Source organism: Salvia hispanica, chromosome 1 (genome assembly GCF_029641045.1).
Source record: "Salvia hispanica isolate PSC_SH4W2 chromosome 1, Shi_PSC_v1, whole genome shotgun sequence".
Lineage (NCBI taxonomy): Eukaryota > Viridiplantae > Streptophyta > Magnoliopsida > Lamiales > Lamiaceae > Salvia > Salvia hispanica.
This window is the reverse complement of record NC_142692.1, coordinates 11,758,669-11,773,806: the sequence shown is the minus strand read 5'-3', so window position 1 is coordinate 11,773,806 and position 15,138 is coordinate 11,758,669. Positions and strand designations below refer to the sequence as shown.

Below are 15,138 nucleotides of genomic sequence, written 5' to 3'. Positions count from 1 at the left end.
AAAAATGGTAAATTGCAATGATGCAAAAGATATTCACAAGTATATTCCATTTTTTCCAAAAACAAAGCATAGCTTTTATTTTGGCACACACTTTCAACGAATATCTGTCACGTCCAAACCATTTCCGTATGTTAATCAATTACCACAGGTTTCTTTATTCAGTAACTACACTTTGGTAGCAATATTAATCAGCCATCCAAGACCGAGTTTATTTAAAAAAATAGTCCTGATGAACAGCAAAGATGGGATTAGAAAAGGCTGACTGTGAAGAATAAATTGGGCATTTGGTCTAGTGGTATGATTCTCGCTTCGGGTGCGAGAGGTCCCGAGTTCGATTCTTGGAATGCCCCCATTAAACAAGTAAATAGATAGATTTATTTGCTTTTACCCCAGTCACTATATTTATTTCTTAATGTGCCCGAGAGATTCGATCTGTAAGATGAGAGATTGGATGAACATCTCACCTGCATTTATTTCTGCTAATTTACAATAATTATTTTTTTATACATATCAAAGAAAACAGTCTGACAAGAAACAATTCCTAAATAGCAATATGTGGTCCATGATGAAGCAAAACTCAGATTTGACTACAATCTTTTAGGTCATTTATGAAAACTATAACTGCTTAGATCTGAAAAAAGTCAAACAAAGAAAATGTGTTTGTAACATATACAGAATTGTCACTTATTAACAGCTATATAGGTTGAGATTTGCAAAATCACTTCCCTCACTAAATGTCAAAATGATCCACGGGACTAGTGCAGCAACAAAGATAAATCCCTCAACATTACAGATATAATTATGATGTAGACGAAGTGCTGTATAAATGATTATATAATTAGATAAGATAAACAATTAACAAACTAGCCATCCAAAGAGTCAACAGGTATCAAGCCACATTAGATAACACAACAACCACACACACACGCAAAAAACCAAGGAACCAATTTAGCAGCACACCATAAAGCCATCAGGAAAAGATACGCATTTAGAACTATTAGTTTGATACGACATTTTCTAAAATATGCCAGGGCTTCTAAAATAATGACGTTAAAACATGAGATCCATGAACATGGTATATAGGAGCTCGAGGGAGATTGATTCCCAGTTAAAAAACTTTGATTAAGAGCTTTAAGCAAACAATTGGACATTTGGCCTAGTGTTATGACTCTACCTGTGGTGCAAGAGCTAGAAGGTCATTAGCCGATTCTCAGAATGCCCCGCTCTAATTATGAATATGTAAGCCTTATCTATGTGTTGTATTATTTTTGGAACTTGAGGACAACTGGACAACAATATTACTGAAATGTGAAGGTGGTGAACTGTGGCAAGTAAAACTGGAAGCCTGAAACTGATATCACATTAGAGTCTAAATAACACCTGGAGAATAGGTATTCAATCTACCATGAATGAGAAAGAAAATCAGATATTTTCAGAAATTATTTTAAGCTTTAAGGTGAACTTGCCGAAAGCATTCCAGAGCAGCAGAATATGGTCATTAACAACGACAAAATGAAATCAGTGAGACTTGCTAATAACTTTCCATAAGTAAAGCTAGAGAAACAGTCTAAATGAAAAGTAGGAGGGTAGTCTGTTTGGCAATGGCAGTTATAGAAGCACAATTAGTAGCTAGAGATACTAAAATCCCATTTTCTACATAATGCCTGAATATACCAGTCCAAATACCACTGTCAAAGTGTCAAGATATGGGTTCGGGTTAGGTACATGGACGGTTAACAAAATTGACTCTTTTATGATTCTTCATAAAGCAATGGAACATTGGTTAAATTGAATATGGCTGTCATTCTCATTCACTAGACCCTTCACCATATCACTCCATTATGTCTATTAAAGAGTAGAGAAATTATAAGTTGTTAAAACACAAAAAATTCTAGCTAGGCCAGTAGTCATCTACAAATCAAACCCTTGAGTGTTATTCATTGTGTACTACAGGGCAGTTGGTCTAGAGTAGAATATGTTTAAGAAGACAGATAACAACAGGGCAGTTGGTGTAGTGGTATGATTCTCGCTATGGGTGCAAGAGGTCCCGAGTTCTTGGAATGCCCTCATCTATCTATACAGTTATACTTGATGCCTTTCATTCACAAGTGGATTTTCTCTTCTTTTTCCTTTTTAACTTTTATCATCTTTGACTATCCACTTACCTACTGTCAGTCATTACTCATTTAAGTCTTCTGAAATGCTCCAGATGAAAGCATTAATACGAATCTGAACAGAGGATAGTAAATTGATTATGGCCCGTACTATAATGGTTCTGAATAACTTAAACCAGCAACAGCATCCAATTATTTAATTTATACCAGCGAATAATTTAATTAAATGAACATTTCAAGCCAGCTACATGCCCAATCAGCTGTATTATGAATTGCAGCTAGTGGATGAAATCTTACCTCTTGACCAACGGAGTTAGAGGGAAAAACGAGTTCTCTGCGGCGGAGAATATATCAATCGTACATTCTTATTTCCTTTGCCCTCAGAAAATCTGACACAAACAAAACCCTGAAAAAAACACCACCAGACATAAAATAATTATAGATAATAGAAGTACTGATATAGCGTCATATTGGGCATTTGGTCTAGTGGTATGATTCTCGCTTAGGGTGCGAGAGGTCCCGAGTTCAATTCTCGGAATGCCCCTGTGAATTTATTTTGTTTTATATACACTTTCTTTTTGTTTTATAGTACTTTCTAAATAGAGTGAACTATTTAAATGGTACCTGATCTTTATTTTATATCGTTTTTGGTATCCAGTGACAAAAATAATCCTAAGTACCAAATATGTGATTTTTTTTTTCATGGAGGATATTTTTGGAAATTTTAATTAAATAGTAATATGTGATTATTTTTTCTTCCTTTCTTATTTCTCTTTTTCTTCTTTAGTTTCTTCTTCTTTCTTTTTTCTTCTTTTTCTTCTTTCCTTTTTAGTATTTTATCTTCCTTTCTTTTTTCTTTTTTCTCCTTAGTTTATGTTTCTTCTTCCTTCTTTTTTCTTCTTTTTCTTCTTTCTTTTTATTGTTTTATACGTATGTCTAATTACATTCATAATATAAATAAAAAAAAATACATAATTAAATTAGTTATTTAAAGTAATTAAATCAATTGAATATTTTTTATTAAATTATTTTATACTCATTTTAAGGTTGGAACACCTAACTAAAAATATTCAATTTTTTATATCATTATGAATACAATTCACAATGTTAATTTTTTATTAAGGCTATATTGATTATTTACTAAATGTAAAATAATAATAATAATAATAATAACAATAATAATTATAATTATTATTATTATTATTATTACATAATATTATGTGATTTATAATTTATATAATTATACTATAATTATTTATTAATTACTATCAGTTTTTAATATTATAACAAGAATATTATTGTAATAATTAAATATAATTATAGTTATAATTATATTTAATTATATTTGAATGATATTAAAAATGAATTAATTATTAATTTATAACATCAAAATAATAATATTAATATTGATTAATAATAATAGTATAGAAAATGAGGTGAATGAGAGAATATATTATAATATCACTTTTGGTACTAATTTTATGTATGTCTAAAATACCCTCTATGACATAAATGAGAAAATATATTTGTTTAAAGGGCATTTTGGGAAGAAAATTTCATCAGATACCAAAAATGTGATTTATAGGTACCAAAAACGATATAAAATAAAGATCAGGTACCATTTACATGCGAAAGTGAAAGATCGGGTACCATTTATCTAGTTCACTCTTCTAAATATTGAGTATTTATTCAGAGTACAGCTCTCAGAATTATGCGTAGTAGTGATTTATGCACAAAAACTAATTTCAAAGATGATGTAGTATTAATTAGCTTAAGACTAACTTCACAACGAACTATCCCAATTTAATTCAATGATACGCTTATTCAGGCCTTAAGACTAATAGGAAGTTGAATTTTGATAAGATAAAATACAAAAAAAATTAAATCACGAAGAATGGTATTAACGAATTAATAAAAAAAGAGGTTTATATTTCGCAATTTTGATGAGAAGGTGAGTACAAAGATTGTTTATACTATTACGTACATATACTATTAGGAGTGCCAACCGGACAAATCATATCGGATTGTCAAGCTATTCAATTACATATCATTCGGATTATAAATTGTAAAGCTCCATTGAACCAATCAGGCTCAAAAAGTATGATTTTTTAATTACTCATAAATTCATATTGAAAATTTTCAATATATGATAAGTGAATACACATGTAAATAAGTGTTATCTCAACTCAAAATTATTAACATGTAACTCGTAAAGATACGAGAATACATTTTTTTTCCAAAATAATTATCATTTTTTAATTTTTATATGTAGCCTTTTTCATAATAAGCATACGAGTAAAATTAAAAAAATAATAAGTAGATTTAAAATAGTTTATTAAAATATATTTCATATACATTTCAACAAAACTATTTCACTGATGAACATTTAAAAGTTTTAAAAAATAATGAAAGTTGAAAACTAAATAATGAGAATTAATTTATATCAAGCAAATTCTATGATGTCGGGTCCGAGGAGCACTAGTGTCCTTTCACTCTTAGTGTCACAACATCCTTCCAACCACATGCTGCCACGTAGCAGGTATAAGCAACACAATAACGATATTAAGCAACAAAGGACAACACATGAGAATTATCTTGGATTGCATAAAAGACAGTTTATATTGCATTAAATGCAATTTATTTTTGCATTTTAGTCTATAATGTAAAATAAATTGCATTTAATTCAACAGAAATAGTTTTTTATGCAATCCGCTCATCTAAGTCATCCACTAAGTTTGTTTCTTAATAACATTGTTTTGTTGCTTATATATGTCACGCGGCAGCAGTTGGTTAGAGAATGTTGTGATTCTAATTTGAGTTATTTTTTAAGTACACCCCTATTTCTATCTAATCGTGATTTTTTATTTGGATTATGATTTTTTTTTATTTGGATTGTGATTTTTTTTCATGTTATAAGTTTTTAATTATAATCCTATCAAATTATTGATTATTCAACTAAACTCATGAATTTTGGTTTGAAATGAACTTCATATAACCTATAACCAACTAGAAAAGGTTAAACACGGGTTGAACCTTTGTAGAATAAACTACAGTTGGTATCAAGCAACCAGGGCATTTGGTCTAGTGGTATGATTCTCGCTTCGGGTGCGAGAGGTCCCGAGTTCGATTCTCGGAATGCCCCATTATTTTATACTTTTTTATACTGTTAATTTATAGTAGGATTTTTATTTTTAGTTTTCATTATGTAACTATCTCACTATAAATTGCTTGGTAGATAAAAGGGCTAATTCATGGAAAATACTCAACTGAAAAAGGTCAACCCCCAAAAAGTATTTAGTTGAATTAATCATTTGTAAAAACAATCATATGGGATCAGTGACTTGCTATATTAGTACATTTATCATATTATTTGGAAACAAAAGTACCGAACATAACATTTAGGACCAAAAACTTGATTTGCCAAAAATGAAATTTAATACTGTGTACTTTGTATTATAAAGAATGAAGCTTTCATCTACAAACAAATCACATCTTAACTAAAAATTTGTTTCTCATCACTACAGTATCAGTACAGCATCAAATTTCTAACCTAAAACCTATCACATAGAACACCTATCACATAGAACACCAATCACTACAACTTGCTTTTAATCTGACAAAATAAGAGACCGACGAGTGGCAGTTGGGGCATTTTTATGTACAAGGTAGATCAAACATTCAATTAGTACTAGTTTGAATTTAGTCACCTCTTCTTCTACTCCTAGTTTCCTGCAAAAGTGAGTCGTCGACGATAGATAGACCGGTCACGTCATCCCGATGCCTCTCGTAGCCCTTGAAGACACGCATGTAACGTTCGCTGCACGTTGTCTGCGACCACTCTCAACCTTCCCTGATTTCCATCGCCAGCTGATGATCCATTCGATTCTACGTTTCTCATCACTCTCTGTTTGCATTTTTCCCAGTCGTCGCCACGCAGCCAGCATGCACGGCCTCCGTGGCTGCCCTCCATTCCGAGGAAGGACACAGCGGGGTTTTCGCCAAATACGTATCTTAATCTGACCGAGACGCAGTAAGGCAACCAGGCAGCGCCACCAGCAGCATTCAGATGGGGTATGTGGGCAGGATCCAGAACCACGGTCAATGCAAAGTCAACCGAGTTATGGGCTCGATCGTAGTGTATATTGCTCTTGGATGCTGATGAACTATCAGAGACCCCTTCCCTATTGTACCCCATGTGATTCTCCAGGCACAGCTCGATACGGGATTTTTGCGTGGGGGCAGCTTCGGCTCCTTGCCCTTGGCCTAATCCTTTCTTCCACGCAATGAGTTTCAAAAACTCTCTCAAGACTGAAATTGGCAACGTCAGAAGAGTAATGAACGAAGCAACCCGAGAAGCATCGTACGGCTCTGATGCAACACGTCGGCTGAAGTAGTCACATATCTCTCCTATTTCTGACTGAGTTAGTTCCTCCTGGGCTGTGGCCGGGTTTTGTTGCTGTTGTTGAGAATGATGAAACCTTTTCACACTGAGAACTTGGAGAAGAAGCTGAACTCTGTGAACGCTGACTGCAAACACATAGCCTCTGCAAAGCCAGTTCCTTATATCAGAAACTAAATAAATAACACAAGACTGCAGAAAAAGAAACATGTTCCATTGTACTCCCTCCGTCCCCTAAAAATAGGAACTTTTGGAATGGCATGGGTTTTAATGCAAAATTGGTAAAGTAAGAGAGATAGAAAGAAAAGTGTGACAGTGGAAAATGGGTCCCACTTCATTAGAGAGAGAGAAATTTTCACAAATAAAAAGTTTCTATTTATAAGGGACGGACCAAAAATGAAAGAATTACTATTTTTAGGGGGAGGAGGAAGTATTTTTTCATGAGTGTCTAAACGCAGGCAAGAGCTTTTGTATGAGTGTCTTACCCAACGAAGAAGCGCAGGGCTGGCTGCTCCTGATCCAAATTCAATAAAGAACCTTCATTATCCTTCAAAATTGACCCAAGGATCTCCTTTAGAAGATCTGGTAATTGTGCAAATAGCCACAGTACTCCAAGATACTTTAGAATGCCTCTCAGGACCTTTTTAAGTGCCACGAGGGGGACCCACCCTCCACCATAACCACCATCATCACCAAGTCCGATAATAGCAGTATTCAATTCCCCCCTAACATGAGCAGGGACCCCAGAACCAGGTGGCCTACGTAATGGGCTACCCACATGTAAATTGGGTGCTCCTGGAAGAGCAGTTCCTATTCGGTTTAGAGCAGCCAGAGCATTTCCGGTTCGAGATATTGCAGCAGCACTTGAGAGGTTGGCCCTATTCCCTGATGCACCTGACAACTGTGGAGCTGAACCTGGATTGGGATTATTTGGATTAGGCAATCCAAGTGCTTGTTGAGCAGCTGGAAAATTAGAATCTATGCCGTTCAATTCTTGAGCAACATGCTCCATAATAAAAGGTCGAAATTGGGGGCATGGAAGGGATCCTCCAATAGGTTGACCAACTTTTGGTGGGGTAGCTGGTTGCAACCAGACTTGATCTCCAGCAAAACACCGCATGTCAACTGCAAATTTTTTGCGATATATAATCCTAATCCAATACGGGCCTCTTAGTACCACAGAAACATCAATAGGCAACAATGAACTAGGAACGATTCCAGGACCGCCTCTGGCCACCGCCGCTGCTGCCGCCGCCAACACAGCTGCTGTATTGTGAGTTCCAATAGGGCCTGATTGAGGGGTCATGCCAGGATTACCTCCAGGGCCAGATGAAGCTTGACTAGCGTTTGCATTTACATTGCTAGGCAGACCCTGAGATGGCACATATCCAGTCTGCTTTGAAGTTGAAGAAATAGAAGCTGTGATGCCAGGGAGTCCAGAAACAGGAGCAGCTCGTGCAGGCCTTGTAGCAGCAGCAAGAGCATGCAATGGTCCAGCGGTCAATCGAATACAATCCAAAAGAGATGCAACTTCACCTCCATTAATGAAGTCTTCGAGAAACTATTCAAAAAAAAAAAACCATATGCTTATGTACTTGTACAGGAAAATACATGAGGAACATACATAAAAATTATACGATTGCAGGGACTAGGGGGCACAAAAAAACAATTCTGCAATTGAGAAACCAAGTTTAACCTACTCATCCATCAAGTTAAGTTATTATTAGTAATTCAAAGAATAAACACACACAGATGCAACACATATTTCTGCATTTATAGTTGGAGAAGAATGTTCAATTTCTTAGATATGACATGACATTTCAGTAAGAATAAGATTGCCACAAGATAAGAATGAAGAGTTGTTAAAACATCAGGAATGTGCCCATAACCAAATCTTTAATATCACGTCCTCCTATAGAATTATGAAACTTCATTTGTATGACTATGAGTCTATGACAAACTATATTTGATATATACTTCCGTGAAGTGAGAACGAGTGATGACAATGTGGAACACAGAGAGTATAATTGAAAATCTGTCCTGTGGGCAACAAGGGAAACAAACCTTAGTATGAGGCCAGAGCTGGTCAGGAGAAACATGCATTCTGCAGCCCTCTATACTAGATTCCCACTCAACAACAAAGCGAGCAATAACTCCTGAGCCAAAACTAAACCACAAACTAGTAAGTCCAACAGCCTCAATTCTAAAAGCTCTTCTCATCTGTTCAGAGAATTTTTCAGAACCCTCTGTTGCAAATTTTGCTCTAGGAGATGATTTGCTATCTAAGCTTGCATTGCTATCATCTATCTTGTCAGCTGTCCTTGAACCAAGTAGTTTTCGCATTCCAAGAGCAAAAGTCCTAGCATTAGACAGTCTTTGTACATCAGCCACCAACTTTTTAATACTATCAGCCTCCACAGAGTTGTAACTCAATACAACACCTTCTGAATCATAATGAATATGAGAATCCACATCAGATGTATTAGCTATTCGAACACCAGAACCCCATGGAGTAGTATTGCTCCCTTTCTGAAGCTCCCACAAGTCCTTATAGTGAGGGTCAATAATCTTGACATCCCAGTACATGCTTCCAGGTCTGCCCAGCCTCAAACATATGTACTGCCATGTGTCACCTCTAGAAAAAGGAAGGCGGAACCACAAGTTTGAAGATGCACTTCTCAGACCCACCTCTTCAACATAGGGGATGTCAAGTGCCTCCATCTGACTGGTCAATCGAGCATGTTTTATACACAATGAACAATGCCTTACTATGTGAAGAAGAGCAGAGACATAAATACTAGGAGATGATTTGCCCTTATTTGCTTCAGCTATAAGATTTGCAAAACTGTGTCTTCCAGTTTTATTAGGATGGTCACAAGATATTGTTGACTGTGTGAGAGGAAGTTGAGCTTGTGGAACTTCCTTGATTTTCCTTCTCTTGCTGGATGATTCATTCATTTCTAGAGAATGGAGCATGGGAAGAGATTTTAACATATCCAACACAGTGCGCTTTCGAGGCCTGCCATCTTGTTTGGTAACATTTTCTTGATTTGAGTTGTCGAAAACAGAAGAATCCAGTGAGGAAGCTGAGAACAGGGGAAGAGGCAAGCATTAAAAATATGATTAAGAGTACAAGAGGGTTATTGCAGTTAAAGATTAAAAGCAATAAAAAATGATATGGATCAACCCTTACCTGAGTGAGAAGCGGCCCATGGCTTAGATCCAGAGACAGAAAAGCTACCAGAATGTGGTGACCTGAGAGCAGCCAAATCTTGATCTGATTTTGAAGCTGTTAATTTCTTGATAGCTTGGCTTTTGGTCGGTAGCGAATTGGTAGACCCACGATGCGTTGACCTTTTAAAATTGCTCATTGCATTTTGTGATGCTTGTCCTTCCCAGTTAGGGGATGACATGGAAGGTTTTATGCTGTGAATATTCACAGTACCCGGACCAAAATTGGATGAAGAGATCAGAGCAGATGTGGAAGAGGAGCTCTGTCCATTTGACCCTTTCTCAAGCTCAAAAACTTCGTCGACAATAGAGGAAAAACTAATGGGGTCATTAGACCGAAGCAATGAGCCATCCAAGCTTGAGTTAGAAGAAATACCATGTTCAGAAGTCTCATTAGCATTAACTTCATTAGGAATTGATAGCATCTTTCTACGGTCAAGAAGGCTCGAATTGAGTTCATCTTCACACATGTGCATCCGACTAATGTCCAGGTTTTTTACTCGAATAACTTTGCTGATGTCACCAAATGGCTCAGCTTTCCCTGATGATTCAGACTGAACTTCAATCAACTTGGGACAGGGTCTAAATTCCTTATCAAGCTGCATCAACAAGAAATAAGAATCCCCACACTCGGGGAATCCCATGAACAAAGAATTTGAGTCTTCTGCTAGGTTTTTAGGTAATTTTGCTGCTGTAAAACCATGTTCAAATACCTGCAAGAAGATATGGGCACACCTAATTAGTTTCCTCAAATAGATAATACTTAATGGAAAATATGCCTATTGGGTGTCCAACCTCTTGTGTAGACAAAGTGAAATAGCTACTACTACTATTTTACCCTTGTTTCATATATTTAGACATGCAACATCTTAGTTTTTTACCTACATGGGCCCACACTGTGTGTCATTTGCTAAAAGTGGCATCAGATGAATTTCAATTCCCATGTCAAGTGTTTCATCACTCTTATACTGTAATGGCTATAACATAGATACCTAAATATTAGGCATCAGTAGTACGGAAATGGAGAAGTGCATTTGTATAACTATGTGTATCTTACAGTTCATTTTTCTGACTGCGTTCACAATTTAGCATCACTATAACTTCTTTTGGGATAGCAATATGACAATATCACAATTCAACTTAAACATACTTAAAAATAATACATACCTCAAGACCCAAGAATCTCCCAATGCATGCAAATAAATGTAGAATACTATTCCTCCTTAAGTTGATAAACGCCTTGGCTGCAGTAATACTTCCCTGATTCAGTCCTTCTTCACACTCTAGCAGAGTTTTCAATGAGATGATATTTTTTGAGGAACGAAGAAGAAAACGTCCATTCCTATAAGGTGAAAGGGAAAATAGTCTTTAGTCTTTATTAGTATCCTTATTTGAAGATTATGTCATAGTATAAGATCATTTTTGGAGCTAATTGTATCAAAACTAAATGAGTTTGTTAAATAAGGTTCTATTTTCCAGCCCCTAGAATAAGATAGATCCACCTGTCCTGAAGAAAACCTTATCAGATCCTCACACATTACAGTTGAGTTCATAAGATTCTTTAATAACTTCACCAAAAACTTAAAGAGATCTCAAAACATCTTACGTACAGACTCATTAATTGAGCTATCCAATAACCTATCTGAGCACCACATTTATATATCTGAAACATAATAGTATGAATTATGATTAGCACTTCAGATGCACACACACTAAGAAGAAAACAAAGAATTCTCACCGTATACAGTAATCAGACAAACTAAAAACAATCAACTGATCAGGACATATTATATTGTCAATATTCTAGTTGAAAATTCAAAGAGGGTAGGCATTGGCAACAGAAAAGGAAGGAAAACCTTATGTTTATTCCGAGAGTGAAAAATGAAGAACCATAGGCACGCAAATAGAGAACTTCTTCTTTATCCTGTTCCTGTGAATCAAATGCACTATCCATCTGTTAATTCAAATATTAAATCATGGTTTAAAAGTGCATAATAATGATATTTAGAAGAAAAAAAACAATGTATAAGAACCAAACTGAGGGGAAAGTAGAGATCAATGTATAAGAACAGTTTCAAACGTGGTGCAATAACAACCCAAATCAAAATTAGCAACTGCTTAGCTGACTATGGAGCATTATTTTAGATGATTGAACGTCACTCTGGCAGGGGTTGGATTCTCGGTACACATAATCTAGTGTTCCCAGAAAAGTACAGGATTACATGTAGGTCCAGTTATTAAGATATACTCCCTCCATCCCAAGGAAAATGACCCCTTCCTTGGGCGGCACGGGATTTTATGAAGCTTTATTTTGAGTGTTAAGTGGAGAGAGTAAAGTAAGAGAGGGAATAAAGTAGAGATAAAAGGTGTTTACAATTTTAGTAATGGGTCATCTTGGTTGGGACAAACCAAAAAGGAAAGTGGGTCATCTTCAGTGGGACGGAGGGAGTAGTAATCAAAAGTACCAACTAAATTTAGATGGGAAACATTATACTGAACAGAGCCATCATCAAATCAAGGAATAGTTGTGAGTTGGATACAATAAAAATCTTCCTGAGTCAAAAAACAGCAATCCAATAATTTTATAAAAGTTATCAACTGATATAATTCTAAAGTGTAAAACATCAAATGGCAATCTGAGTCATATAATAATATTGAATTATTGTAGTTCTATAGTAAATTCTGAAAGAGACAAAAAAAAGGCAGATTTTTGTTTTTTCGACTTATTTAGGGTAACACACAGGCTGATTTATTTTCTCTCACTAGATATAAGCCTAAGCAAACCATAGTAACTATTCAGAGGGATAATTTTAAAATAAAACTAGGACATTTGTTTTAAGGGACTATTTTGTATTTACTGACTACAGAAACCTCATTCAGTAAAGAAGCATAAGACATATAGACGCCATCATTAAAATTAGTACCTTTCCATATTCAGTTTCAGAACCATCCACATGGAATTTAATTTGGACATCTCCAGAAGTTCTATTGATCTCTACATTCTTCTCTACGTCCTTGTACATCTCAAGCAGGCGTGTATATCTATTACAGCTTATGGCTCTGAGTAGTAGAAACTCAACATCGATGCAACTTCGGTTAAGGTTAAATTCTGCCTCCTTGCCAGTTTGAGGATCAATTACAAATGTGCTATGCAAACACTTTATATGCATATCAGGACCTGGTTCAATTTTTAAGAATGGGGATGCTCCTACTTCAGATGAAGCATTACTTTTATCAAGCTCTAACCAGTATATGATTTTCAATCCAGGCGTCCGTAACCCAGCAAAATCAGTTTCTCCATCTTGACCGAAGGCAGTGCTCCCTCCCTGCCCTACAGTACCATCAGATATGAGTTCAAAACAAATAGCATCCTTCCATCTGCCTTGTCGAAGTGCTTGCACTTGTCTTATAACAGTGTCCATAGTAAGGGCAACACAGAGCTCATGTAGAATAGAATACAATGTCATGAATGGTGCTTCTGATGCAGCCATTCTACGTTCCAAATCATCTCCTAGAGCATGTCTCCGTGACGCTTCTACTTTCACGAGTCCACTTCTCTCACCAACAAGCAATTCCAAATGCAATATTCTCCACAATGATAAGTGACCTCGATAACCTAGTGTAACTAGAATTTTAAATTCCCCATCAACACGAAGCAAGACAACCCCATCAGAGACTTTTATTTCAGTAAATTCTTTTGGCAGTGAAACTTCAAGTAACTTGGACCTAACAAGTGTATCCAGTTTCTTTAAAGCCGGACCTTGCTGGTCCTCATTCAATGTGCCCAACATGCCCACATCTTCTACACATTTTGGTAAACACTGATAGTTTCCAGTGAGAAGAACCTCAATGGCAGAGGGAACATCATAGATAGGAGCACGAGCTTGTTGTAGTCCCTCATGCATAAAAAACATGGAATCTGCTGCTTGAATGAAACAAGTTTCATGGCTGGATAGGGTTGATGCAAGTTGTTGGCAATATTGTATCAAAGGAACCTGTGATTCCAATAGCAAGAGAAAAAGAAAAAAAATTGTATTAACACTTGCTTTCTTTACCCAATAAAGAATATGAGCAGGTAGAATAACATAGGATATCAACTCTTCTCTGAAATTATGATAACGGAATACAATATGATCATCGGAAAATTTTAGAAAAAGTAGCTTGAGCCTATCTGATGAGCTACTGTTTAACAGTAAACAATTTGCAACAGACACTGTAAATTGAGTTATATATAAGCTAAATGCAGCCCCAAAACAAAACCCAAAGGGTACTTCCACCAGATTAAACAAATTCACTATATGGGTCCTAAGAAAAAAGTGAAATTTAGATCCTCTATCTGTACCCACTAATCAGAATCAGCACAGGAAGGCACACTATCTCACAAGCAAATCTTATGACTATATCACCAATTTTACCAATAGCTTCAATCATCAATAAAGTCCCAGTTCCTAAATTTATAAGAGACACATCTCATATTTAATCATAAACTTTCCTCGTACACAAGTTAAGCTAAAAATCTTCTTATACACCTTTCGTTCACCCCCTATTTAACCTAACAAAAAGAAATCAAGAATTTCATAACTCAGCTACTTAATCTACAATCAACTCTATCCAAGATAACCTAAATTCCTTAATATTTCAATTGGACAAATACACCACAAGTTCAGAGAAACTAAACAAGCTTAATCCTCTACCACAACATTGTGATACATATCTATACTGAAAATAGCTGCAGCAAAGAAATAAAACAAAATTGATAAATAGAAAACACCTGCTGGCACCACTTAGCGAGGACATCAAGACGGAGCATCCGCTGCTGCGTCTTAACAATGTACTTGAGAATCATGATCTTCTTCTCGGAGTCTGACAGCGACTCCTCAGACTTGGATTTGTCGACCAATTCCTTGAGCGCGACATAGGACTCCTCCGCGGCCCGCCCAACGAGAGCCGCGAAATCCACCGTCTCCTGCCCTACCTCCGTCATGATTCCCCAACTGAATTATCACTTGATTGCAACGAATCGTGATGACCAAGAAGAGGTAGAAGAAATCATCAGTTCCTTGCCCTCTCCTATGCTTCTATAATTATGTTCTTGTCAAAAAAGAAATTTAGATCGTTACTGTCAGACTTGTGAGCTCAGGTCATCCAACCGGTCGTTCTGAAGATTTCAGTTTTCGTTAAGCTTTCAAAAATTCATTCTAAGTACTAATATTTTCTCTTTCTCTTTCTATACTATATATTTTTTTCATTTTTTATTAATTTTGCAATTAAACTTTTTGCCCATGTGATTTTTTTTCTTATATTTTATTTAATTTTCTTTTTTATTATCTTATTTTTTCAATTTCACTTAAAATTACATTATTCATCAATATATTTGTAACGGATATACTAAGG

The 15,138-nt window shown here is 35.8% G+C and overlaps 2 protein-coding genes and 3 non-coding genes across 5 annotated transcripts in view; 3 read left to right on the top strand and 2 right to left on the bottom strand.

The window, feature by feature from the left end:
• The window catches only part of LOC125221817 (LIM domain-containing protein WLIM1-like), an 11,709-nt gene extending 9,195 nt beyond the window's left edge, over window positions 1–2,514 (bottom strand). Inside the window, exon 1 of the mRNA XM_048124085.2 lies at window positions 2,412–2,514. The gene's annotated coding sequence lies outside the window, so the exon portion shown is untranslated. The remainder of the gene's footprint in view (window positions 1–2,411) is intronic.
• On the top strand, window positions 279–350 carry TRNAP-CGG (transfer RNA proline (anticodon CGG)). The gene has a single exon. It is a non-coding gene; the product is annotated as a tRNA-Pro (tRNA).
• A 72-nt stretch (window positions 2,515–2,586) lies between the features above and the next one.
• Window positions 2,587–2,658, top strand: TRNAP-AGG (transfer RNA proline (anticodon AGG)). Its single transcript has one exon. It is a non-coding gene; the product is annotated as a tRNA-Pro (tRNA).
• Window positions 2,659–5,184: 2,526 nt separating this feature from the next.
• Window positions 5,185–5,256, top strand: TRNAP-CGG (transfer RNA proline (anticodon CGG)). The gene has a single exon. It is a non-coding gene; the product is annotated as a tRNA-Pro (tRNA).
• Window positions 5,257–5,541: 285 nt separating this feature from the next.
• LOC125221245 (mediator of RNA polymerase II transcription subunit 14-like) lies at window positions 5,542–14,942 on the bottom strand. The gene is made up of 8 exons (XM_089062578.1): window positions 14,516–14,942; window positions 12,669–13,739; window positions 11,601–11,674; window positions 10,912–11,086; window positions 9,707–10,457; window positions 8,578–9,599; window positions 6,999–8,074; window positions 5,542–6,658 (listed from the first exon to the last, which is right to left on the bottom strand). The coding sequence occupies exons 1-8, from the start codon at window positions 14,726–14,728 to the stop codon at window positions 5,884–5,886; spliced, it is 5,157 nt and encodes a 1,718-aa protein (XP_088918704.1). The 5' UTR covers window positions 14,729–14,942; the 3' UTR covers window positions 5,542–5,883.
• Between the last annotated feature and the right edge of the window lie 196 nt (window positions 14,943–15,138).